At 38.0% G+C, this 24,355-nt stretch overlaps 1 protein-coding gene across 1 annotated transcript in view; it reads left to right on the forward strand.

Moving 5' to 3' along the window:
* The window catches only part of DST (dystonin), a 407,480-nt gene that overhangs the window by 284,826 nt on the left and 98,299 nt on the right, over window positions 1-24,355 (forward strand). Inside the window, exons 40-50 of the mRNA XM_042457373.1 lie at window positions 147-355; window positions 1,251-1,568; window positions 1,751-1,917; window positions 3,505-3,661; window positions 4,994-5,117; window positions 8,431-8,499; window positions 10,052-10,287; window positions 10,578-10,707; window positions 11,049-11,248; window positions 13,553-14,048; window positions 15,100-16,574. Coding sequence (XP_042313307.1) covers window positions 147-355; window positions 1,251-1,568; window positions 1,751-1,917; window positions 3,505-3,661; window positions 4,994-5,117; window positions 8,431-8,499; window positions 10,052-10,287; window positions 10,578-10,707; window positions 11,049-11,248; window positions 13,553-14,048; window positions 15,100-16,574 — 3,581 coding nt within the window. The remainder of the gene's footprint in view (window positions 1-146; window positions 356-1,250; window positions 1,569-1,750; window positions 1,918-3,504; window positions 3,662-4,993; window positions 5,118-8,430; window positions 8,500-10,051; window positions 10,288-10,577; window positions 10,708-11,048; window positions 11,249-13,552; window positions 14,049-15,099; window positions 16,575-24,355) is intronic.

Raw genomic sequence — 24,355 nt, forward strand, 5'->3', positions numbered from 1 at the left:
TGGGTGGAGAAGACTTCTTCTGGAACACAGTTGTCAGGTTTCACTCAATTGTGTTGGATAAAATACTTATGTTGGTTTAACACTGTTAAAGGCAGCTCCTTGTATCGTAAGATTATAAATCTGTAATTTTTCCCTGTTTCTTTCAGATACTATTGTGGATAAGTATAATCAGTTATCCAAAGCAGTGAATGATCGTAATGAGAAACTCCAAATCACTCTGACACGTTCATTAAGCGTTCAGGATGGATTGGATGAAATGCTTGATTGGATGAATGCTGTTGAGAAGAGTCTTGAGGAGCAAGGTCAAGTGCCTTTGAATTCTGCTGCTCTTCAAGATGTCATCAGTAAAAGTACGGTAAGAAAAGTTTTAATAGAGCAGATTTTTCTTCTAGGTATCAAGAACGTAATGCTTAGATAAATCTTTTATTAAAATAAAAGTTAGATAAAAATTAAGAATCACCAAAAGTCTTAGTATTTGAAGAAAATGCACGTTGTAAGAGGGTGGCATTAAGATTCTTTTAGATAACAAGTTTCTCAAGTGCTCATAGCACATTTACAGGCGACTAGCTGCTCATAGGGATGCAGTGGCTCAAGCGGTTAAAATGCTGACTCTGTTGATTGCAAGATCGGCAGCTTAATAGTTTGAGGCCCAGGTGCTGCATGATGGTATTCACTCCTGTCACTAGACCTAGCTTCTGCCAACTTAGCAGTTGGAAAGCTTGAAAATACAAGTAGATAAATATGTACTCCTTCTCAATGGAAAGATAACAGCATTCGGTAGAGTCATGCTGGCCACATGACCACCAGAGCAGTCCTTGGACAACACGGGCTTTTCAGCTTAGAAATGGAGATGATCAGCGCCCCCTACAGTTGGTTATGACTAGACATTCATGTCAAGGGACTACCTTTACCTTTAGCTGCTCATATGCTAACATAGCAGAAAACGTAAGATGCCAAACATCTGAAAATTGGACATCAGCTCCACCACTCTCAATTCAAGCATCTGTTAACTCAAATACATTAGCAGTATCCCACAGAAGGTATAAGCAATGGTTGCACAAAACCCGTTAAAGTCATTTTCATCCCCTTTGAGTACTAACCATTTCAGTTTGTAGTTGTGGCTACCATTGCTATAGAAGCAGGCTTTGAGAAGCATAGTTATTTTAATCTGTTGATGATCACTTCACCTGCATAGAAGTATATACTTAGAGATCCTGTCTGTTTTCTCAGATGTCTTTGTTTTATTTCAGGCATTAGAACAAGACATTCTAGGTCGTCAAAGCCGCCTAAATGCCATGAAAGAAAAAATGAAGAAATTTATGGAAACAGCAGATCCATCCACTGCATCCTCTTTACAAGCTAAAATGAATGAACTTTCTGTACGTTTTGGTGAAGCAAATAAGAAACACAAAGAAAAACTTGGAAAGATGGAAGGACTGAAGAGTAAAGTAGAACTATTTGAATGCCTTTCTGATAAACTTCAGTCATTTTTGGATAAGAAAACTCACGCACTAAGTGAGGCCGATATTCCAGGAAAGGATGTTACTGAAATGTCCCAATATGTTCAGGTAATTTTGTAAATGTAAATCTTTTATAGTTATGCAAATTACCACCATATTAAGCAATATGCTAGTGGATATAGCGACCCCATTCACAATTATGAAGAAACATGCTGAGTTCAAGGACTGAATTCTGAACACCAGGTCATGCAGTCAAGTATGAAGCAATTACTTTCTTATCCATTTTCTAGGAAACCAACACTGAATTGACAGAGCAGAAAAGAGATCTTGAAGTTTTGCAACACCTCATTGAAGAACTTTCTCCTCATGCGCTTCCTGGGGACAAATCTTTAGTGTTAGAAAAAGTAAATGCCCTGTCAAAGAAATTTAGGGAAGTGGAAGAAACCATACGAGAAAAGTGAGTATAGTGGCAGAATTTTAGAGCAGTAAAAATAGTGATAATGAAGATGATTAAAATGCATCAAAACAGTTCGGTGATTACTGGTTAATTACTTGCCTTTTAGCTGATTTATATGTACTTAATTACAATAAAATAAATTGCATATTAATCAAGATTTCGTGAGCGATGCCTTTTAAGGATAGCTTAGAAGTTAATAAATAAATGCAAGCTTTAACTGAATGCTAGATGAACAGGTAATTTTTAATGTTTTTATGGGGGCGTGGTTGTACTACAGTGATATATTGCAAATGAAATATCAATAAAAACTAAATGTATGTCTTTAATTTATAGTCCCACTGCTATTGAGGGATTCTTACTAAATCCTCCCATCAATTAATTAATCAAAGCAATGCCAGTTGCACTGATTTAAATTTGCAACCCTAATAATTAGAGCCTCTCATTACAACCTGCACAGACGTATAAGGTGGTTGCAATTATTTAGAAATTTATAAATGGGAAAGTTAAACGGTTTATAATGACTTTGCAGAAACAAGAAAGACCTACAGTAGAGCAAGGATTTATACATAGAATCATAGGATAGGCTGCAATCTGAACAGCAGTGTATGATGGTCTGACCTACTCAGTTGCCAGTTCCCAGCATGGGCCCTGGTGATTCTGGCTACAAAGTACTGTTGGGAGGCTGGATTCAGAAAACAAAGCTGACAGCTTCTCTAGACTGGTCTACATGTAAGCGTATTATGTGAATTTCTGCGGATTTTCACACATTTGCATCAAAACTCAACTGACTTCTTTTTCCTGTGCAAATTTGCAGCTGTTCACCCTTCCTCTGCTGAAAATGCACAGCCATGCAAACCTATGTGAAACAGATAGACAGCCATTCGATAATGCATATTCTCACATACCCTAGTAAAAACCACATATCCTTTTTACAGAAATTTACAGATGTTCCCCTACCCCCACAAGAAGCCCAAATTCATCCAAATAATGTGATCGTCCAGATCACAGTCTATTCAATTTGAATGAGAAGTATTTTAATTGTGTAGACAGTTGCTCTGTCTGTGCAAAGCACAGGGCATGCCAAAGGTGGTCTTTCAGTCCTGACTGTTGTTATCTTTATGAAATTACTTCTGTAAAAACTGGTTTTTTTGGTCCATTACTCACCTTTATCCCTCTGCGTTGCTGCTCCATACTCCTACAATTGTCTTCCCGAATATCTATGAACTGTTTATTCAGTTACTGTTTTTAAATCTCAGTTAAAAACTTTTTGTTTGTTAATTTGTTTTTTAAAGCCTTTGGAACTCTGGTTCAATTATAGATTTATAACTTTGTATATCTAGAGTATCTAAACTATTTCCCCTATCTCAGTATTCATCCATCACTTTCTCCCATGCTCTCTTTTTATTATTATATTATGCAGCCTTTGGAAGGATGTGTGTCGTTAGTATATTATTTCTGTACATTGTCTTGGATATTGATTATGATAAATAAATAAACAGTGCTTTTGATGTAATTAATGTTACAATAGTTAATTTCAAATAGAGATTCTATCTCTTCTAACTGTCACTATTATTTTTAATTATATAGAGAAGAGGATGTGTCCTCTTGCCAACAGCAGATGGATGCATTTAACCTTCATGTAGAAACTTTAAAGAAATGGATAGATGAGATGATCAAAAAAGTTCCAGACACTGAACCTTCTTTGAATACTGATACTTTAAAGAAGCACTTGCAAATCACCAAGGTGAGAGGTTTCTTATAGTTGCAGGAAATATGTTAGTTAACAAGATTGGTATGTCATTTAACCGCATTGTCCTTTTTGCTTTAGAGACCAAAAAAAAGCTAATATCGGTGTGTGTGTGTGATAATATCCTTGTAACAGCATCAGTATGAACAGCTATTTCAATTCAGAACTCCTTATATATGAGGGATTCACTCCCATTTTATTCCAAAGAAGAAGGCCACATTCAGTGTGTGCAAAAAGATACCTATGTGGGTAACTGTGCCATCTGTTGGCAGTAAATTGAGAAATGGCTGCAGCAAAAGAGAATTTGGTTTCTACCAAATTGTTAAATTGGGAGATAGATAGACCAGCAGATGGACAGATATTTATATATTCAGATGTGGATCAGCAAAAGCTCTTGTAGCAGAGACAGTTTTATAATTTTTATAAGAATAGAATTAACATGGTTTAAATACATAAATTAGGTCCTATCCACACTGCAGAAATAATCCAGTTTGACATGCTTTAACTAGGGAATTCTGGGAGGCTAAATGTCTCACAAAACTACAGAATTGGACCAAAGTCTTTGTTGTGTTTTGGTAGCAGTTTTTGCTGTGATTGTCTTTGTCTTTTGCAAGGTGTCAAATGACATTTTATAATTGCCCCACAAACTTTTCTTAAATGTTTGTCATCTCCCAGTTTGGGGGAAAGGGCAGGGTATAAATAAATATACTTCCTTATCCATGGGGATTTTTTAATCCACGGATTCAAGCATCCACACTTTGAAAATATTTTTTTAAAATACATAAATTCCAAAAAGCAAGACTTGATGTTGCGATTTTATACAAGGGACACCATCTTACTATGACATTGTATTTAATGGGATTTTAATATCCATGGATTTTGGTATCCATGGGGGTCCTGGAACCAAAGCCCACTGGAAACCAAGGCCCCACTGGATGATGATGATGATGATGATGATGATGATGATGATGATGATGATGATGATGATGATGCCGTTGATCTCCTGAATTCTCCCTCAAGAGGAGGCATTCTAATTTAGCAGGTTATGAAATTGATTTCCCTCAGCAATGGATATTCACATTTCATCTACATGCATCTGGTATAGAGAGGAGATCTTTCAGGATAAGCTGAACTCTCAAGTCTGCTAACTGCAATCATACACTACATAAGAAATATAACAGGTCATGGCTGGATGGGTGAGACAGTATGCTATCTGTCGTGATCAGATCATTACTGACCATATCAAGTCCTCCAGACTTGAACTGTGATTTGTCTCTTCTACTAAAATACAGTAAGTGGCTGAAGGTAATAATTTGTTTTGTTTTTTAGAATTTGGAAGAGGAATGGAGTTCAAAGGCACCTGATATTCAGAAAATGATTAGCAGAGGAACAGTGTTATGCAACCTAATCAGTGCTGTGACTTCCCCTGCAAAGTCAAGGGGAATAAAACCAGGTATGTTGCATTAATATGTATAATCATGGACATTTACTAAAAATTGCATGTGAATAGAAAGAAATGGCTAATAAATGAATATTATTTAAGAAATAATTCCCAAATGAATGTGGTGTGTAGTATAAAAATATATGATTGGTAGTCATGAAATGCAAACGTCCCATTCTCATTTAATAATTGGCTGTACCAAAGAGCGGAAATAATTTTAAGAAAAGTACACATATGATATACTCTTTTTTTCTTTTACTTTATTATCTTAATTGTGTTACCTGTAATGTACAAAGTAGTCCATTGTATTTGCACTTTTTAAAATAAGCAGTGCTCCTAGTTCTGCAAACACCATGACTGTGTTTGCATAGGACTGGGTGGGAATCATGTGGCACTCCAATGTTTTTGAACCTCAGGTCCTATTAATCCTAGGCCATGTCTGCACTGGCTAGAATACTCTGGGGGCAACCCAGAGTACACTGGCCTTGCAACTGCCCTGACCTACCCCCATTACCTGACCTGTGTCTTGTGCTGTGTGGTTGTCTGCATGGGTGTCCCTCTGAGCCACCCAGCATGTCACTCACTTCTGAAGTCAGAATGAGATGCAGAGTGATAAAATGATGGCTGGGCATACTGGGTAGCTCATTGGGACACTCGTGCAGACAGCTACGGCAGCATGGGAATGGAGGGCTCTGGATCTTCCGGGAAAATCCAGAGCAAGAGGTATGTTTTTGAAAACCATTTTAAGGCTGTTATGTCCCAGTTTTTGTTTAGAACCTACATCTAAACATCAGAATTGGGGAGGGGGTGGCCCTTTTGGACCATGCAGAAAAGGACCTAGCCGGTATAGCTAATGGTGAGGAGTGCATCTGGAGAAACCTTGATTTTCACCTCCAGCACAGCATTTTATTAATTCATGTTTTATATTTCCAGGCTAGTGTTCAGCAAACACAGAATTTTAGGAATTAATGAAAGAACTTATATTTCTTGAGTCTATACTATCTGTCATAGTAGTCTTTTCAACCATTGTCTTTCCATGTGCCAATAACAAGATATGTCAGGATGGAAATCTCTGAAAAAGACTGGTGGCAGAAAAGATGCCTCCATAATACATTACAGTCCTGGAGAAAACCATAAAAAGCATATTCATATTTGGCTTCTTCATCCTCGGTTTACAAAAACTGAAATTTCTTCTTTAAGTCCTCTTTGTTTTTTGCTTAGTATATGTCACATTTCTAGATACTAACTTCGAATTTTCCTGATCTTGCATTGTAAAATGCTCAATGTAAAATACAGGAATGGTCCAGAGATAGCAGATATCATGAATACCATAAAAATGATGAAGACTACACCGGTGCCTGCTGGTTTAATAGGTTAACAGAGAACAACATAGGCTGAAACCTCCTCTTTGTGTGCACTGTGAAGTTCAGATCTTTTTGAACCTTTTGAACTACAGCAATTTAAAGTATAGTTTTTTGTGGGTTTTTCGGGCTATGTGGCCATGTTCTAGAAGAGTTTATTCCTGACGTTTGCCAGCATCTGTGGCTGGCTTCTTCAGAGAACATGGCCACATAGCCCAAAAAACCCACAAAAAACTATGGATGCCAGCCATGAAAGCCTTCGACTTCACAATTTAAAGTATATTTCCACTTTCCAGTTCTTAATATCTACTAATTGTCAGTATAGCTAGCAGTAGGAGGCAGGAAACCTTGGGGGAAAACATTGCAGTGTGTTAAATTGTGAATCAGCCTTTTCTAATTTTTAATTTATGCCAGCAGTACTACTTGTACTGACACTAAGTTGTTGTTTGCAAAGGTCAAAGTAGCTATTCTGAAATCACTCACTAAAGTTGATCATTGCACCTGAATTGGTTTAGTCACGAAAAGTGCTAATAGTAATTCTTTCAAGCAGGGAATATAGAAAGGTCCCAAGTCTCCCATTATGAGAACATCTTATTTACGTGATGGAGAGGGTTTTTTTTCTTCCACTGTTTCCCAGCTGCCATTAGGCAAGCACTCACCTTCCAGCTGGTGATGATGGGGTGAATAGTTGGCCTTCTCCAAGGCAATAATTAATTCTGCTCCATTAAATAATAATCCTCAGGCTCTCTGATTACATAGACATGCATCATATTCTACTGAGTTCTTATCCTCTTCATAAATAATGTGCATTTTGACACTTCATTAAATTGGCTTTAAACCAACTAAAAGAGTATTTGAAGCTAACTTTATGGTGTGGAAAACTGGTAAACAGAAAGCAAAATCATGACTGGACAGTGGCTAGGTTTATAGAAGTGGCTAGTTTCATAGAAGAAATTAGCTTACTGCAACCTGTCATGAAACATTTTTCTGTCCTACATGTTTTCAGATCTCATCCACAATACTTAGCATGACATTGCAGACATTGGGCTAGGAGACAGTTTTGTATGAGCTGGTGTTGCAGAGAGACTTTCATTCAGTAATTTGTACACGGGTACAGATTTCCCAAAACAAAAGATGTGTAGTCTGGTTCAGTTTTGCAAGACACAAATATGTAGCATAGGCTCCTTTAAAATACTCAAAATGAACAATAAAAAAGGGAACCAGATGGCAGAATCCAAGCAGAAAATAATATACACACTCTTTCACAATAATATGTGATATCTTTGTTTTGCATTTTCAACAGATTGTCACATAGCATTTGGTACACTGATAATTTGCAGTAGTGAGTTGTTAGAATGCAATCTTACACATTACTGTTCAGAATTAAGCCCCATTGACTTCAGTGGTTCTTGTGCCCAGGTAAGGACATATAGGATTGCAGGCTATGTTGTTATTTTACTATCCTGTTAGCAACCCTGTTATTTATGTCTACAAGTATACTAGCTAGTTACAAGTTAGATACAAGAACACTTTTGTTGAACTGGCTGAGGACTGGTTCTGTGATATATTAAATGTTTTGCCAATATGAAGATCCCACTTCTAAGTAGTCTGCTGCTGCCACTGCTTCTTTCTTCTTCTTCTTCTTCTTCTTCTTCTTCTTCTTTTTCACTTATATCCCACCTTTCTCCTAATATAGGGACTCAAGGCGGCAAACAGCAAATTTAAAACAATACAATTTAAAAACAATTACAAATCATTTAAAAACAATACAAAGCCCTTTTAAGTTCAGTATGTCCCAGTTGATAAACATCCTAAACTTTAGAGAATGAGGTTCAGACTCCTAACTTTTTCTGAAAAGCAATGGTTGATCTGATCACACTTCTTTCCATGTTGTGTTTAATTTGGCTCTTAATACTACCAGAATCTGGATGGGTTAAATTATATCTTGAATGTCTCAATTTCAGCTGGAAGTGGCATGGTATTAAATGGTGAAGGAGCAGCTACAGGTACTCAAGATTTCCTGTCAAACAAAGGTGAGTAATAGCTAAGGGCAGCTTACCTGAATACAGAGAATAAACAGAATGATCATGATTCCTCATTTTAACTGAATGTTCTAATTCACTGATAATTTTCACTCATTACTTCAACTGTCTGTGTTCAGTGGGTGAACCAATTGCAATTAATTGAGCTGAGAAAAAATTGGATGCTCCTGGTTTCTTCCCTCTCTGTAAACAAGTAGTCATGTGTAACTAATAACAGGGATGTTGCCTGTGACATCTGGAGTTCAGTGTTGGGTGTTGTCTGTCAAAGGCCCTTTCTATCAAATATCTTTGATATTTGCTGCTTATATTGTAGAAACAAATTGAATATGACATTGATGACAACTGCAATTGCACACGATATGTATCTCAGCTTATTGCAGCTGTGAGGAGAAAAGAAGGGGGCAGTGATTTTCATAGGAAAAATGACTTCTGCAACACCTTTTCCTATTCCATTATTCCAATTCAATTCCTACCCCCTCAATTGGAATAAAGTTAGAAAATAGAAAATGCTATCAGAAGAAAATGATTAAGAAGAATATCGACAATCTGGAAAATGTCCAGAGGGGGGTTTCAAAAATAGTAAAGGATCTAGAAATCAAGTTCTGCAAGGAACAGCTGCAGGATTTAGGTATGTTTTTCCTGGTGAAGGAAAGAAAAGGAGTAGTATATGTGTGTGCCCATCTTGAAGTTGCATGTCATGAATTTCATAGGGTTTTCTTAAGCAAGAACTATTCAGAGGTGATTTGCCATTACCTTCCTCTGAAATATAGCCTATTTTTACTTGATGGTCTCCCATCCAAGTACTAACCAGGCGTGGCACTATTTAACTTCCAAGATCTGATGGGATCTGGTGTCATCAGGGTATTTATGCCACGAAGTATCAGAGGGATAGCCATTGTCAATGGTTGGAGGGGATGTCATGTGGAAGATGGAGCAAAGGGTGCTGCCCCCAAAGCATATGGCCCAAACCAGTGAATTCAGATTACAGGAAAAAGTATTTTAGCTAAACCTTAGGAAGAAGCAGTGAAACTCTATCTTCAGTGGTGGTTAACTTACCTTTGTTGAAAGGTTATAAACAGAGGTTGGGTGGCCATCTGTCAAGGATGCTTTAGCTATGGATTTCCTGCCTCTCAAGGATTAGAGGAGATGGCTGTGGGGGTTATATACGATTTTAAAGTGCTGTGGTTCTATTAGGGACACCACATAGGTTGAATTTCACCTCTGCCTTTAGTCCTGAGTTGGCCATACATGAAAGAGAGTTTGTTCTGACTTGCAAAAACATGTTTCCTCAGCCTTGCTATCCAAAATAATTTTAAATGGAAATACCAGGGATTGAATATGGAAATTAAAGCATGCAGAACACAAGCTCTGCCATTAACTTGGGGGGGGGGGGGCTTCTTTTTCTGGATTTTGTCAGGATAACAATCCATGAGATAGGAACCTCTAAGTGACAGAATCAGTAAAAATGCTTTCAACTCAGTCTTTGATATTTTGTTAAATCATTTTTTAAAATGAATAAACCTGTGCTACTCCTCTCTCATAGAACTTACCACTGTCCAACACAGCATGTCAAACGTAAACAATAGCTACGATGATTTGGGAACAATGCTGAAGAAAAAAAGATCAGAACTGGAATCCATGCTTTCAAATATGCAAAACATTGAAGAAGAATCAAACTCCATGATGGACTGGTTACAGAGAATGGATGCTGCAGCAGCCAAATGGGAAACAGCTCTCCTTGACACTGAGGCAGTTAAAGAACAAGTGGATCAACATAAGGTAGTCTCTCTCTTTTCAAAACTATCAAGTATAATTAATTTTCAGAGTGGGCTTCCTATTCAGATTAATAAAAAGGATATTAATCTATGGAAATCTCATAAAAGTGCCTGTTGGGAACATGGGATAATCAGATAAATTGCATACTTGCAGTAAAAAGGAGGATATACTATATCAGCTCTGACTTTGACTGGCTTCCTAAATGGATTAAGAGGCCATCTCAGTGAAGAATGCCTTCTGCCAGATATATTGGTTTTATGTGTTCTTAAACCTAACATGTTTGTTCTTTGTAGCTGTTTGAAACAGAATTGAAGCAGAACAAGAATAAAGTGCAAGAGCTGAAGGACAGAGTCACAGAGTTATTGGAGAAGAACCCAGACTCTTCTGAGGCACCAAAATGGAAACAGATGTTGGATAAAATAGGTATTGCTGTGTGTTTGTGGTCAGCATTGAACTAGGCTTGTTGTTTCATTTAATCATTTACCCATAGCCTACTGCTGTTTTGGTACATCTTTCGCTGCTGTGCCATCATTGTTTGTAACAGCAGAATTGCATCTTTGTGTCTTGTAGCCTAGGCATGTACGTCCCTCTGTGAGCAAACATTATGACTACTTTGAGAGTCTTGGTCTCTAGTCTCACATAAGCTGAACTATTAACTTTTTTAAATCAGTAAGTGTAAAGACATTATGTGATAGGTGATTTTGTATAAATGAAGGTATACAAAGGCATTATAATTTTAAAATATTAATTTTATTTTCCCATAGATTCCAAATGGAAAGAACTTAGCGAGGTAGCAGCTGAGAGACAGAAAAAATTGGAAGAATCATCAAGTTACCTGACCCAGTTCCAGACAACTGAGGCCCAATTGAAACAATGGCTGGCGGAAAAAGAATTAATGGTCAGTGTACTTGGACCATTGTCAATTGATCCAAACATGTTGAAAACTCAGAAACAGCAAGTTCAGGTGAGTTGGAAGAACACTTCTACTTCCTTTATTTGAAATGGCTCAGGATAGAAGTTTACAGACCATTTCATCAGTAAAACTTAAACTAGTTTGTGTTTTCCCACACTTTGCAAAACTGAGAGCACACTTATCAAAACAAATGCAAAGAGACCAATGAACAATAATTTTGATGAAAAATTTAGATATCCTATTCCTCAAAGGAGGTAATGTTTGTGGCATTTTTGCCATTATTTATTAAAGTGTTGAAACCTGACATTTTAAGCATTTCAATCCTAGATGTAAGAAGAAATTAAATGCTCTAAAATGCCAAGGATATTATGCAAACCCTATATATGCCTAAATCCAAAGAAATTTGTTAGCAGTAATTCCTATCTGTTCATCCATTCACCCGCCCTCGGTCATGTAAAGGCTTTTGAAGAGGACATCCACAGAATTGATAATGCTCATCCTTCTTCAGATTTTCAGGAGTTTTTTTATTTCTCCCCCTCAAAAAGACAAATATGTTCAAGTCACATTTGGCTGGATCATATTCTACTTAAATTCTACCAGGAGACCGGCCCTTAGTTACTATTGGACACAATTCTTTTCTAAGAAACATATTTTGAGGAACTTAATTATTGGAAAATATAGTTAATATACCAAATTAAAGGTGAGGGATCAATCTAGAATTAGTCATACTTAGTTGACACAATGAAATTAATGGGATTTAAGGCAGCCATAATTTTAGTACTCTGCTCTGGTTATGATCAAGTATGGAATCCAACCCAAAGTTAGATTATAATTAGCTGATTTCACATGAAATAAGAGTTAATGTTTGTAGGAACAAATCCCTGTGGTTTTTTTTAAAGTAGTACTGGTTGAGTCTCTGTTATCTAGAATGCTTGAACCAGAATGTTTCAGATTTTAGATGTATTTATTTATTCTGGTTTTTGGAATATTTGCATACAGATAATAAAATATCTTGAAGTTAGGACCCCAGTCTAAACTTTGGAACTGCATTCCATGGGAAGCTAGGCTTGCCCCCCTCCGTGGTTGCCTTTCAATGGCAAGCTAAAGGGCAGAATAGATGGGCAAGAAGGAGCGGCCCTGGAACTGCAGTGACCACACGCTGCAGTCCCAGTGCTGGCCCCTGCCACAGTCCCAAATGGACCGCAGCAAGGATTGGACTACCCTGGGCAGCCCAGGAGCAACCCCGGCTCGGCTTCTGTGAATGGGTTGGGGGCATGCATCATTTAAATGCTACATCCCCAAGCCGCATGGAAGCTGGCTTTTTACAACCATCTGTTTCACGCCAAAGACATTCTTATTCAAGCAGGCATTCCACATATAATTATGCCAGAGTGGCTTTTATGGACCATGAGTGTTTTAGTTGTGCTTTTAACTTTTGTATTTCTTTTATGTAATTTTATAATGTTTTTAGATTATTTTAATTGTTTTGAATTTTATTGTGAAGTTTTTAACACGTTTTATGTCTGTGAGCCACCTTGGGTCCCTTCTGGGAGAAAGGCAGCATACAAATGAAGTAAATAAATAATAAAATAAATAAACATGAAATTCATTTATGTTTTTTATACACTTCGTACATATAGCCTGAAGGTAATTTTATACATAATATTTTCAGTAATTTTGTGCAGGAAACAATGTTTGTGTACACTGAACCACTAGTGTACACTCAGCCACCTATGAAAAAATGTTTTGGATTTTGGATTTCAGAATTTCAGATAAGAGAGATTCAACCTGTAGTGATACAGATTCTAATTTTAAGAAAAAGAAATGAGTGGTTATTTTCATTTATGACCCTGTACATGTGTAAACTGTCATCAGTTCCCCGAGAATGATACTATTTTCTAGGAATTATTGTTTGCGGTAAAGTATAAGTAAAAGCTGGCATTTGATTTGTAATGACTACATCACTTATATTTATCAACACTTTAATTGATTAATGTTTGAAGTGAATTAGAAAAGTAGGTGAGATCATAAACTTTGGCATTGCATGGTATATCCTCATCCTATGTATTGTGATCTGCATAATGGAGTTGAAAAGGATACTCCCTGCTATCCCATAACATGGATTATAGTACTGGGTCAGCAAGTGTTTAGATAAGGTCTTAAGGCAGGAACATGCATATGTGAACCTACCTTAATGTGACACTATCAGAACATCTGTTTAATTTTATATCTAATAGCTGTTCCACTTACTCACCAAACTAGGATTCTGAAGCAGCTAAAACAGCTGCTGCCATTTGGCCTATGCATTTCCTTGCACTTATCTGTTGTTAATTGTCACATATTCTTTTTCTTCAGATTCTGCTCAAAGAGTTTGACACACGAAAGCCCCAGTATGAACAGCTAAGTACAGCTGGACAAGGGATACTGAAAAGACCAGGGGAACACCCACCTTCTCATGAAACAGTGAAACAGCAATTGGCTACTGTGTCACAGAAGTGGGATGGCTTAACTGGACAGCTGAGTGACCGATGCAGCCGAATTGACCAAGCCATTGTCAAAAGTACAGAGTACCAAAACTGTCTGAGAAGCCTCTCTGAGAAACTTAGTGCACTGGAAAACAAACTGAGCCAAAGTTTGGCTACAATTACAGATCCTGATGCTGTGAAACAGCACCTGGAACTGGCCAGAGAAGTAAAAGAAGAAATAGAAAAGGAAAGGCTGAACATCAGTGCTGCTGAGAGTCTGTGCAAGGAATTGTCAGAGTTGGTGGCAGAAGACTATTTGAAAGCAGAACTTGCCCGACAGTTAGATGGTGTTTCAAAACCTTTTAAGGATATGGAACAAAAAGCAGGTTAGTGGCAAAACACATGAGGGAAAACAAAACAAAACAACCATGGTAGTGAGAAAACAGATGTCTTTGTTTATCCTTTTAGAACAAAAATTGACATTTCACAAAACTCAGTTTTGATTATTCCCCAAATACTTTAAAACAGTGTTTAGGAGGAACTGAATTTATATATAAGGCCTGCTTGGATGGTTGTGGGGTCATGAGAACAGCTACACTTTACTGATTTGTGCCAAATATTTAGAACTATCCCGTTGAGATGCTAAATGAGATATGATTGACAGGGTGATTCCTATATTGTAACATAGTGTTCCCTTGACATGTTCTTTTGTATATGGACATAATTTAGGAAAACTGAATACGTAATATTTTCCTACAAATATTTATTTGTCTTGTGCATACCACAGTTTCAGAATGATTGGGGGATGAAGCATATTGATAAGTCATTCCATGAGAAGCAGTCTAGAATTGCTGATTCAGCCAAGGAGTCTAGTGAGATGAGCCATAAGGTCACAATGGACCTAGCAATAACTGTGGATGCCCTTTCCCTCACTGTGTTTTGATGGTGTAGTGCAAGTGTAACATTTTGGAGTGCATCTTTCTTATTATGATAATGTTTATTATAGAGGTCAAAAATTATATTGTGCTAGGTACATATTCATCATCAACTCCAGGGAGTTTCCCTGTTTCCAAGGGCTTTGCTTCTCAAACTTTATTTAGGACTGCAAAATTATATTCCAAACTAGCACTCTTCAAATATAATACTATATTCTTCAGCTAACAAGCTCCATTGATGAATAGTAATTAATGAAATTGTTTGCAATAGCATATATTGTTCAAGTTGCAATAGAATAGGGATGCCCAGCTGTGGTAAATCTGTCTTGACATCCTCCAGGGTATGTGTGGAATGCTAAAATACCTCAGGGCCACAGTTTGACCACCTTTGTCCTAAAACATGTCATTTTCCTTGGGCCGAAATAAAATTTGTCATTTTCCTGGGGGGGGGGGGGGTCTTATAGATACAGATTTTCAAAATATTTGTTTTGCCCTTCTGCAGGGAATCACATCGAGCAACTTCAGTCAACCTATGTTAGTTCTCATCAGTTCCAGAAAATGTCTAAGGACTTTCAGGCCTGGCTGGACAAACAGAAAGAAGAACAGAATCAATCTCGTCCTATCTCTACCAGGCTGGAGTCTCTGTGGTCATTAATTGATGACCATAAAGAGTTCAAGGCAAAGTTGTCTGATCAGGCTGGTTCTTATGAGAAAATAATTGCTGAGGGAGAAAATCTGCTCCTGAAAACTCAAGGAGCAGAGAAGGCAGAATTGCAGTCTCAACTGAACCTGCTTAAAAGTAACTGGGAAGAAATGAACAAACAAGTTAAAGAAAGACAAGATAAGTTGAATGACTGTGTGGGAAAAGCCCTCAAATACAAAGAGCATGTGGAGAACCTGCAACCTTGGATAGCAAAGTGTGAGAGCAACCTGTCTGAAATCAAGATGGGGATTGATCCTGTGGAGCTAGAAAATTCCATCACTCAGGTAAAGACTTGGCAGAAGGATTTGGACAAACACCAAGCAATAGTGGAGCTCTTATGTAATGCAGCAGAGACTTTCCTCAGTGCCTGTGAGACAGATAAAGATGGTGTTGAAGAAGAGAAGACAGAACTGATTCAGAAAATGGATACGGTCACAGAACAATTGCAAGTGAAAAGAGATGGATTGGAAAAGATGTCTCAGAGACTAAAAGAATTTCAAGAATCATCCAGAGACATTAAAGAGCAGCTGAAGAATGCCAGGGAACAGCTGGAAGTGCATGAGTCTCTCAAACCCCAAGCATTCAGCATCAAACACTTGACAGTTATGCAGACTCAGCAGAAAGCACTCCAGGTTGTTAAGAATCAAGTAGACCTGACAAAAAAGCTTGCCCAAGAACTTGTGGTAGATGCTGTGGATTCATCAGGTGTCTCTGACCTCTTGTTGCAAGCAGAAGTATTAGAACAGGAATATAGCAACATCAATGAGCAAGTTGAACAGAAGTGTTCCTTCCTGGAGACTAAACTCCAAGGAATTGGACATTTCCAAAATGCAATAAGAGAGATGTTTTCCCAATTTGCAGAATTTGATGATGAGTTGGACAGTATGGCATCTGTGGGCAGGGATCTTGTTACACTGCAGTCACAACAGAACGATATCAAGGTTTTCCTGAAAAAATTGGAGGAACTCATCACTGGCAATGAAAATGCAAACAAGGCATGTAAAGTGATGTTAGTGAGTGAAGCAGAAGCATCTCCTGATCTTGCAGGTATAAAAAGGGACTTGGAAGCTTTAAATAAGCAATGCAACAAGTTGCTTGACAGAGCAAGAACCAGAGAGGAGCAAATTGAAGGAACTCTTAACCGTATGGAAGAATTCTACAACAAACTACAGGGATTTTCCAAGCTCCTTGAAGAAGCTGAAGAACACGAGGAGTCGCAAGGTCCTGTTGGAATGGAAACAGAGACCATTAATCAACAGCTGGATACATTTAAGGTAAGAAGGTTCTTTTTAAATTAGAGAATTGATTTAAAAAAAAAAACTTTATGTGGAGTTGCTAGGCAGGCTTGGCTTCCTGGCTGCCAGTGACAGTTCAGGCAGACTTTCTGCCAGGGAATTAGCACATATAAAAACAGGAGTGAGTGACTGAAAGAAGTTCTCCAGTGAGAGTCAGATAAGGAATCTGACTGGAGCTGCAACCACACAACAGAAATAATCTGGTTTGACATCACTTTAACTGCCATGGCTCAATGATATGGAATTCTGGGAACTATCGTGTAGAGAATTCCATCACTCAGGTGACCTGGCAGGAGGACTTGGATAGGAGGCCAAATGAGAGTGGAGCTCTTACATAATGCAACACTATTGCTTGGTGTTTGTCCAAGTCTTCACCTGAGTGATGGAATTCTCTACAAACTACAGTTCCCAGAATTCCATAGCATTGAGCCATGGCAATTAAAATGGTGTCAAGATGGTTTATTTTTGCCATGTATGTATAGCTCAGGAGTCAGTGAGCATCAGAAAAAGATTCTGAGAGGAAATTAAGTTAGTCCAGAGGGCACTGTGATAAGCCTGCAGTTGTTATGTTAGTGTAACCACACTAAGTTTGAAGTAGCCTACCTAAGATACTTTCTTACATAATGTTATTTAATAAAGTTATCAGTGAGATACACAAACACACACACATACACATAAACAGATGTATCTGGCTGAGGAAATTCTATACAATATACACAAAGGCAAGCATGCTACCTAAGATATTGTCAGACTGTATTACAAAACAATGTTTGAACAGATCACATGAAAATTAAGAATAAGAAATGTTGTGGAGCAAGAGCTACTCAAGGTGTGAACTTCAAAATGGAATGCTATTTTATTCCATGTTGGAATACTCAGTTTTGGCTTGTGAATCACATGCTTATATGAGTCAGTTTCTTAATAAAGTACAAGCAATTTTGCATTTATCCCAACAGGGGGTGCTTTTTCTCTGCTTTAGTTCTCACACTGTTTTCTCCCAGTTCTTTCTCAGCTTGAGGTGTAATGCTTTCTTGACTTAAGGGGTGTGTGTGTGTTCAAGTCATCTGTCAGTTTATGGTGACCTAATGAATATTTGTTTATAAATTAGGGCATTCTCTCTGACTGTAAAAAAGAAAGAAAATGGCTAAGAAGTACTTACACATTTAAAATGACTCTGCATTGCACTAATTAAGCTTTCAGTTTTGAACAGCTTAGCAAGTGATATCACATGGACTTAATAGTTTGGGGATCCTTGGAATTTACAAGTAGTTCGTGGGTTGTAGCCTGAAATTATAAGACATGTTCTCACTTCAGTGGTATGCAACAATTCAGAAACTCGATACTTGTCCTTCCTTTGGAACTAGTTGTTTGAGAAGTTGTTTTAAAACATTATGTCTGGGTTTTGGCTTTGGAGGTCTTCTCCTTTCTGTTTTGTTTTGGTTTTTTAATGATGCTTTCTTCTCTCATTTGATTATTGATAATGTTAAAGCTGGCTAAAGAACAAGTCATGCACAAATGCATTCAGTCATTGTTCCATCAAGGGAATGCAGTGAGGCTCTGCCAAACTGGATACAGCCTGTAGACCTCATTTTGCCCACTCCTGCTATAGACCGTGGCTCTGCAGCTCCATTGCACTGTTTAATTTGGTATTATTTAAATTGGGATTATTTACAACACTCTAGATTTCCTTATTTTGCTGTTATTTTTAAAATGTCCTTCTGAGAAGACTCGTTGCTGTTGTAGTAGAAGAGTGTTCCCCTGAACAGATTTCTAGAAAATGGATAGCACTAGAACACAGTCAGTTGTGAACCATTGTCTTTTCTACTTCTATGTAATATCCACCCAGAATCTTTTTCTGGGTACAAGACAAATCATAATGCATACAGCCTCAAGCATCTCACATCCCAGAGGCACTGCATGGGCATGCAGGAAGAAGTGTGTTAATATTATACAATTCCAGATAAAGGACAATGAGAAGAATAGCCAAACAGGCTGCAATTCAAGTGTTCTCTCTGACAGCTGGCAAACACACATCTATCTATGATAGACATTAATACCATTTATCTACTGCCAATTATGAAATACTAACTCTTTCTGTGACAGAGTGAAGGTGAGGTCAAGCAAAGTCCTGGGTGAAGGCCAGTAAGGCTGAGATAAGCGATAGTTCCTGGAGGTTGTCCAGGAGTAACAACCTGGGATCATGCCAAGGGATTAGGTAGTGAGGAGGGTCTGTCCAAGCTAGGTTTCCAGGATCAGGATAAGTATGGATCAGTCAGTCAGGGTAAAGGCAAAGGCAGGAGGCCAGTAGCTGTGCAGTTGTTCTATCAAGCACAGTTCTGGTTTTTGTCATTTATCCCAGGCTCACATCCAAGAAAATTGTCTAGCACATTTATTTTAGTCTTCAGCAAATCCAAAATTCCCCAGTGAGTGAAGGGAAAATTAGCACTGGACTCTAGGGCTTAAACCTTTGTTCCATAATGACTTGCTAGGGAAATAGAAATACCTTTGCAAAGGCCTGTAGGACCTTTTAGTGATTCCCAAATTGTCACCTTCCAGGTGTTTTGGACTTCAGCTCCCAGAAGCTGAAGCCATCTTGGTCAGTAGTCAGGGATTCTGAGAGCTGAAGGTCCAAAACATCTGCAAGGTCAGAGTTTGGAAATCACTTCTTTAAGTTGTACAGAAGGAAAACATACTACTGGTTTCTCTTGCTTCACTGATAATCAGGGTAGACTATTGTAATGCGCTAACCATGTGTCTATCCTTGGAAAGCATCTGGAAACATCAGTTGGTCCAGAGTGCTATTACCATATTTTTGTCAGCATATGAATCCATATTATTTTTCTCATATTGGCTATTTAGTAATGTCTGGGGTCAGTTGAAGATGCTGGTTCTTACCTTTAAAGCCCTAAATGACTAATACCCCTGGTACTTAAATGATTGCCTACCTCTTCCTATATATTTGCTCTTGTGCTTCCCAGTCATTGTTATAGGTGTTGTTGCACATACCCCTGCCCCAATGACAAATAGAATGAGGTCTCATGAGAATTAGGGCATTTTTTAACCATGGTTCAAATGCTTTAGGGTTCCTTGTTCCGGAAACCTTGTCTGTATGCATTGTATGCATTTAGCCATCAATGTATGCATTTAACCAGCCATTTAGAATTTGGCTCTCCTGAGGAGGCTGAAGCCTGTTTGAAATCATTCTGTTACAGTGATCATAGTGATGATTAACCTGCTGTTGATTCTTTGTAATTGTATTCTTTACTGCTTCGGTTAACTGTTGTTTGTATTATATTTTTTCATTGTTAGTCACTATGGACTGCTGCAGGAAACACAGGAAACAATGAAACAAGCTTTTCAAAAATAAACAAACAGAAGTAACTTTAATCAAGCTTAATATGTTACTTGTGTCTACCGTGATTTCTTTTATGTAGCAGAAGTGCAGACACAGGGACAATTACAGTAAAAGACAAGAAAGAGGTCAGCTATGCTTCAGCATGAAATATGATGTCTCTGTTTCTTTCTCCATCACTTAAGGTGTTTGTTCTTGCACTCTATTGCAAGAGGTTTTGATGCAGGAGATTTTGATACATCTTGGAAAATTTACCAAGTTGGATTCATCCTCCTTTAAAGCTGTCAGATGAGTGCAGTCCTACATTGGGATTTTACTGCAAGGGGTTCTGGTGCATCTTGGAAAATTAAGCTACCATGTTGGATGCATCCACCTTTAAAGTTGTCAGAAGAGTGAGGTCCTATGCCTTATTTAAACCCTGTTTATCCCCGTTATCTTTCTGCCAGTATATGAGCAACAACATCATTTGCGGAGTAAGGATGGACTGGGATTTCCTGTTGCATCTCAGGCTAAAGCTGACAGCTGAGAAAGAATCTCAGAAGCTTAGTTTTTTCTCAGAAAGCACGGTCCCATTCCTTAGACCTGACTGACCGGGTAGGATGAGGATAGGATGCTAGGGATCAACATTATAACTGCACTTTCCAAGAGTTGCATGGGTAATATGTCAGCTATTTATTGTAGAAACGCATGCATGCACACACACACACACAGTCTCTGAACTGGATGCACCAGTTTCTGCATATTTGATTCTGCATGTTAAAAAGATACGCAGGCTCATTCTTCCCATCTTAGTGTACAATGCATTCACCTCCTGCAACTGTGCATTTTGGCAGCAGTTACAAAGGCTCATAAACCTCTATAGTTGGACTGTAAAGATTAGCCTAGTTCTTTGCTTCTAGCATCTGACTCAGGTTATGTGAGGGCAACTTAATTAGATTTAAAAATACACTTCTGAAGATCCCTTTGGATGACCTCTTCAGTTCCAAAGATATGCAAACACTACCTTTGGCAAGAAAAGAGGTGAGGGAATGAGTAGCTGTTCTTTTTTCTGACTATCTGAAGTAAAATGCATTATAGATTCTTCCTACATGATATGTCTTTAGAAATAATAACATGAGTTTATTCCAGACAATATGTGATACAAAAATCAAACTTGCCATCTTGAGAATAGTTGGTAGCTTTATATTCCTTAGAAGATGCTGAAGAGCCAAAATGTAAAAATAAATAGATGAAATCAGTAACAAATTGGATCTGTGATTGGTGAAATTTTTGAACCAGCCACCAAGAATAATGCTTTTCAGACATATATTTTAAAATTTAGTGCAGCCAATTCCCTGTTCAGGATTATTACACAGAGTTAGCTGAGAAGAAGATGGTCTAGTAGTTCTAAGATCTTATCATTTGGTATGTGTTTTCCAGGGGGGGGGGGGAACAATACTTAAAGAAAACCTGAAGGACCAATCTTCCAATGTTTCCAGTCAAAGCCCTGTTTTCTGTTCCTTACAGTAGCTGGCATATTGTCTTTCAGGTGTTCATCTTTCATTCATATCCAACACAGATCTTTGTGCTCCATAGAAAGTACACTGAGTGCATGGATAAAAGGAAAATTCATCCGATGAGGTTCCATTACATGGTTACATCATGCCTATTTCCATACAAAAAGCCAAACAGTAAAGATAATCCTCTCAAAAACTTTGGCTGGTTTACCTTTTGCCTGAATGTTTTAATAAGGTCCTTTAATCTTCATGGCAGGGAGAGAAACAAGATTCAGTCATTGTTGTGTAATTACACTCCTTGAAGTGTTTACAAAATATTTCATTAATAATCCCTTGACACTTTTTGTAGTTAAAGTACATAGAATTGATGTCAGTTTGTATCATTTAACAGCTCATTAACACCCCCCCCCTTTTCTAGCCTGTTACTAATGTGGCTGCTTTAAAGGGTCACTTCAATACTATTTCTAGTGTTCAAATATGTGCCAGGGGGCGGCTTCTAATTGCACTTCTTAGGAGATCTGGGCCTGGATGAATATTCCAGTTGATGAGCTTGAACTAATATTTAAATTGGTTTAGTTGGGTTGCTGTAGATAGTGGCTTCTTACCTTGTTGATTGAATCAAAGTGTTAACTCTTCTCTGCAGCATGTGTTTTTGTCCACATGCTACTTCAAAATGAAACTTATATTTATTGCTATATCAGCTTTAATATTGTTATCTGCATTAGAGCTTAAACATGTAAATCTAATTACACAAAAAATTCATTACTGTTTCTGTTGTGAACTGGGCTCTCTGGCGCTCTGTGGGGCTATTTTCTACACACATTTTCTTTGTTTAGAGGTCTTGCTGTGTTCTAATGTCTCCATGGAAGTTCTGTACAAATTTATATTATTATTATTATTATTATTATTATTATTATTGGGCTGGTTTTGTTTCCATCTGCACACAGTTCAAGTGCTGTCATGGAAAAAAAGGGGGGGGGACATGTGCAACAAATCCATGTTCAACTGACTATGAATGCATTCCAATTGGGAGTGACAGGCCTCTTTCATGGGAAACTCTTAAGGTTCCCTGCTGCCTAAGCAGTGGGTCATTTCACTGTTTGGAACAGAGCCCAAATTCCCTTTGCCCACTAATGATGATGATAATGATGATCATGAAATTGAAATAGTTGAAGATTTTCTGTACCTTGGCTCAAACATTGATCAAAACAGAGAGTGCAGTCAAGAATTAAGAAGACTATGAATGGAATGGGCAGCCATGAAAGAACTAGTTAAGACCCTAACATATAAAGATATGCAACTGAGTACTAAAGTCAGAATCGTCCAAGCCATTATATTCCATGTACAGATGTGAGAGCTGGACAGTGAAGAAAGGGGATAAAAAAATCAGCTCATTTGAGATGTGCTGGAGAAGAGTGCTCAGGATACCTTGGACAGCCAAAAAGACAAACAAATGGACCTGAACTCTTCCTGGAAGCCAAATGACATAAACTGAGGCTGTCATACTTTGGCCACATGAGAAGAAGGCAAGAATCATTAGAAAAGACAATAATGCTAGAAAAATTATAAGGCAGTAGAAAGAGAGGAAGACCACATGCCAGATGGATAGACTGAATCAGGGAGGTCATGGGTAGGGGCAAATTTCAGGACCTAAGCAGAGCAGCAGAGAGTAGGGGGCTTGGAGATGTCAGCCACAGGACCACCATGAGCGGCTGACTTGAGGGCAGTTGACTTATTATTATTATTATTATTATTATTATTATTATTATTATTGTTATTGTTATCCTTCATACTATTGCATGGTAAAGTATACAGACATACTATCTATATCTCTTTAGTGTAGTTCCTTTTGGACCTGCTGCTCCCAGTACCCCAATCCATCATGTTATTTTTCCATTTCATGGTCTAGGACTCTCTAGTATCAGACATATAGTGGCATCTTGTTAGTCACACGTGCATTTGTAGTCGTGCTGCGCATCCATGGCAAATTATTTGCCATTGTGCAAAGGATATCAGTAGAAATGAAGTTGCACATTCAGCAACGTTGTTCACTGCAACTGCGCAATGTGGTTGCACATGGCACAACAGCAGCACCCAGTCATTGATATGTGTTGTGCAATGTTGCTGTTCTGCATGGGGGATGCACAGTGCTGGTGTAGCATATCTTTGCACTAAGGAGATGTTGGATTGTCTCTCTTGGATATGAGTGCTCTGCATGTGCAGTGTGGACATGCTCATGGGACGCTCTTCTAGAATGTATGGTCAAATGTCTTGTGCATCTGAATCACTGGACTTGGTTGATGCTTTAACAGTTTAGAGTTGAAAGCTTCCTAAACATTGTATCAGATGGATGCCATTGCTTTTTTTAAAAAAAAAGTAGGTGGGAATATTTTGTATTATTTAGACAGCAATTGCTCTTGGTCTTGTTAATTTATGTTATTTAACTCTTTAATATTTTATTTCCTCTGTTAAGCTTTTTAAAGCTAGTTAGGAATATATGCTCCCCCCCCCCCAGCGCATCCCTTGTTTACATGTCACTGAATGGTGTGCTGTCATCTGAGGACCAGAAAGTGAAAATAAGTCCCAAGTATACCAGGCAAATTGGTCTGAAGTAAGTTGCCATGAACAAGCTTAGTATCCCTTTATAAAGACCTGAAACACCAGCTACAGAATACAGATAATAATTTACAAACCTCAAATTAGAGTTGTGATCCTGTACACAATTTTTCCTTGTAAGTACCACTGAACTCAGGAACCCATGTATTTGAATGATAGTGGGAGTTTAATTTAAACTTATTTATCAAAAGGGTGAAAAAAGGATTTCTCTTTAGTTGTGTCCATGTTATAAAGCTTGATGGTTTTTAATGTCACATTCCTTTATTTCAAACCTTTCAAATCAACATGGAACAGAT

The sequence above is a fragment of the Sceloporus undulatus genome, chromosome 1 (genome assembly GCF_019175285.1).
Source record: "Sceloporus undulatus isolate JIND9_A2432 ecotype Alabama chromosome 1, SceUnd_v1.1, whole genome shotgun sequence".
Classification (NCBI taxonomy): Eukaryota; Metazoa; Chordata; class Lepidosauria; order Squamata; family Phrynosomatidae; genus Sceloporus; species Sceloporus undulatus.